This window comes from Camelina sativa, chromosome 20, assembly GCF_000633955.1.
Source record: "Camelina sativa cultivar DH55 chromosome 20, Cs, whole genome shotgun sequence".
Classification (NCBI taxonomy): domain Eukaryota; kingdom Viridiplantae; phylum Streptophyta; class Magnoliopsida; order Brassicales; family Brassicaceae; genus Camelina; species Camelina sativa.
Genome location: NC_025704.1, coordinates 13578353 through 13580726, shown reverse-complemented (window position 1 = coordinate 13580726; position 2374 = coordinate 13578353). Strand labels below are relative to the sequence as shown.

Below are 2374 nucleotides of genomic sequence, written 5' to 3'. Positions count from 1 at the left end.
AGCAGTGGAAGGGAGAAGCTTCCTCAACACACCGACGGTAAGAGCTCTATCGCCGGTGATGCGACGGGGAATAGAAGAGGGAGATTCACGGCAAGGATCGAGAGAGTAAGGCGGTTAGATCTGATGACCGGAGATTCTGGAGGCTCTCACGGCTGTCGTTCGATGGGGGAGGTCGTCTATGGCTAGGAGGAGCTAAGCCACCGTCGAAGGTTTCAGATCTACTCCCTACCGCTTTAGATCTCTCACATATGAGCTTGAATCTCATCGACAACCAAAGATCGGATCTCTTCTTCCTCCTCGAAACTGCTATACGGTGGCGGGATGGCAAACGGATCCTGGATCACCATCTCCGTTTGGCTCGCGTCGTCCAGGCTTACCGGAGGACCTGTTCCGATGAGCATCCGCAATTCCATGGACGGCAGCTCAAACTCGAGTTTTTCAGTTTGAGATAAGGGTTAGAAAGAGACCGGTTTGATTCCGGTTCTTTTTAGTTAAACACGAGTCAATTTTGATTCTAAGGGGATTTATGTAAATGTGCCTAAATCCGGAAATAGCCCATTGGGTATTTATTTATAATATTGAATACCTTTAAAAAATAAAAAAAAATAAATAAATAAAAAATAAAAAACATTTTTTTTCAGTCAACAAATAAACGCAAAAAACTTTAATTAAGATAAATTCAAGTACTAATAATCAATTTTCTAGAAAAGAAGTAGAAAGAAATAAATAAATTATGATTATACAAATGATACATACAGTGTGATACAGATACAGTATAAAATTATAATTAACAAAGGGATACAGAGAAGTCTACGAACGGAAATCGAAGCGGCTAAACTAGTAAAAGCCCGATTCATCTCATCAACTCGTGATACAATCTAACGGAGTGCGATTCCTTTTTTTTGGGTTTCGCCGTGATTCGATCTTATCATCTCTGAGCATGTGAAATTGGAAAACCCTAGTTTATATCTCTCTCATTTCAAGGCTATTATTCCATTTTCAAGGTTCGTCTCTCTCCCTCTCCCCTCCTTAGATCTGCTTCACAATCGATTCTTCTCTCATTAGGGTTGTGAGATTTTTCTATGCAATTTCATCTTCTTATACGCGATTTTTGTGTGGGTTCGATTTGTTATTGTGGGATGCGATTAGTGTAACGTTGTGCAGGTCAATCGAACTTAAGGTTTTGTTTTTTTTGAGATGTCGAGCTTTCGCGTGGGAGGGAAGGTAGTGGAGAAGGTTGATTTGTGTAGGAAGAAACACTGGGTGTGGCGTTTGGACGTTTGGCCTTTTGCGATTCTCTATTCACTATGGTTGACTACGATCGTGCCCAGCATAGACTTCACTGATGCTTTCATTGCGTTTGGTGCTCTTGCTGCTTCTCACATCTTAGTCTTGCTTTTCACTACCTGGTCTGTCGATTTCAAGTGTTTTGTCCACTTTAGCAAGGTAAAAAAATCTGTTAGCGTTGCTTTCTTTAACGGGTGAATACTGTGTTACAGGTATTGATTGGCCCTGTGTCTTTGTATNAATTGGAAAACCCTAGTTTATATCTCTCTCATTTCAAGGCTATTATTCCATTTTCAAGGTTCGTCTCTCTCCCTCTCCCCTCCTTAGATCTGCTTCACAATCGATTCTTCTCTCATTAGGGTTGTGAGATTTTTCTATGCAATTTCATCTTCTTATACGCGATTTTTGTGTGGGTTCGATTTGTTATTGTGGGATGCGATTAGTGTAACGTTGTGCAGGTCAATCGAACTTAAGGTTTTGGTTTTTTTGAGATGTCGAGCTTTCGCGTGGGAGGGAAGGTAGTGGAGAAGGTTGATTTGTGTAGGAAGAAACACTGGGTGTGGCGTTTGGACGTTTGGCCTTTTGCGATTCTCTATTCACTATGGTTGACTACGATCGTGCCCAGCATAGACTTCACTGATGCTTTCATTGCGTTTGGTGCTCTTGCTGCTTCTCACATCTTAGTCTTGCTTTTCACTACCTGGTCTGTCGATTTCAAGTGTTTTGTCCACTTTAGCAAGGTAAAAAAATCTGTTAGCGTTGCTTTCTTTAACGGGTGAATACTGTGTTACAGGTATTGATTGGCCCTGTGTCTTTGTATTGAATTAACAGGTTAACAGTATCGACCAGGCTGATGCATGTAAAGTTACACCAGCCAAATTTTCTGGTTCTAAAGAAGTTGTGCCTCTTCATTTTCGTAGTCAAGTAAGTTCATTCTATAATTTATGTGTAATAGTTAAGTTGCCACCAAAATAGTCTCCATAAATGGTTTGGCTTTTTGTAGTGGTAGCTAGCCTTATGTTTTCTGTGTTTCTAGTTGGTTCTCATGATATATGCAAGTTGAGTGTTTCTCCCCCCCCCCCCCCCC

General features: G+C 41.0%; 1 protein-coding gene across 4 annotated transcripts in view; it reads left to right on the top strand.

Moving 5' to 3' along the window:
- LOC104770724 (probable manganese-transporting ATPase PDR2) overlaps nt 797–2374 on the top strand; it is an 8638-nt gene continuing 7060 nt past the window's right edge. Inside the window, exons 1-3 of one of the 4 annotated variants that reach the window (XM_019242302.1) lie at nt 797–1004; nt 1165–1446; nt 2119–2211. In XM_019242302.1, coding sequence (XP_019097847.1) covers nt 1198–1446; nt 2119–2211 — 342 coding nt within the window. In that variant the 5' untranslated portion in view covers nt 797–1004; nt 1165–1197. Of the gene's footprint in view, nt 1005–1149; nt 1447–1537; nt 1586–1730; nt 2028–2118; nt 2212–2374 lie in introns of those variants that run through there. The other 3 variants (XM_019242303.1, XM_010495182.2, XM_010495183.2) reach the window with 3 other exon arrangements.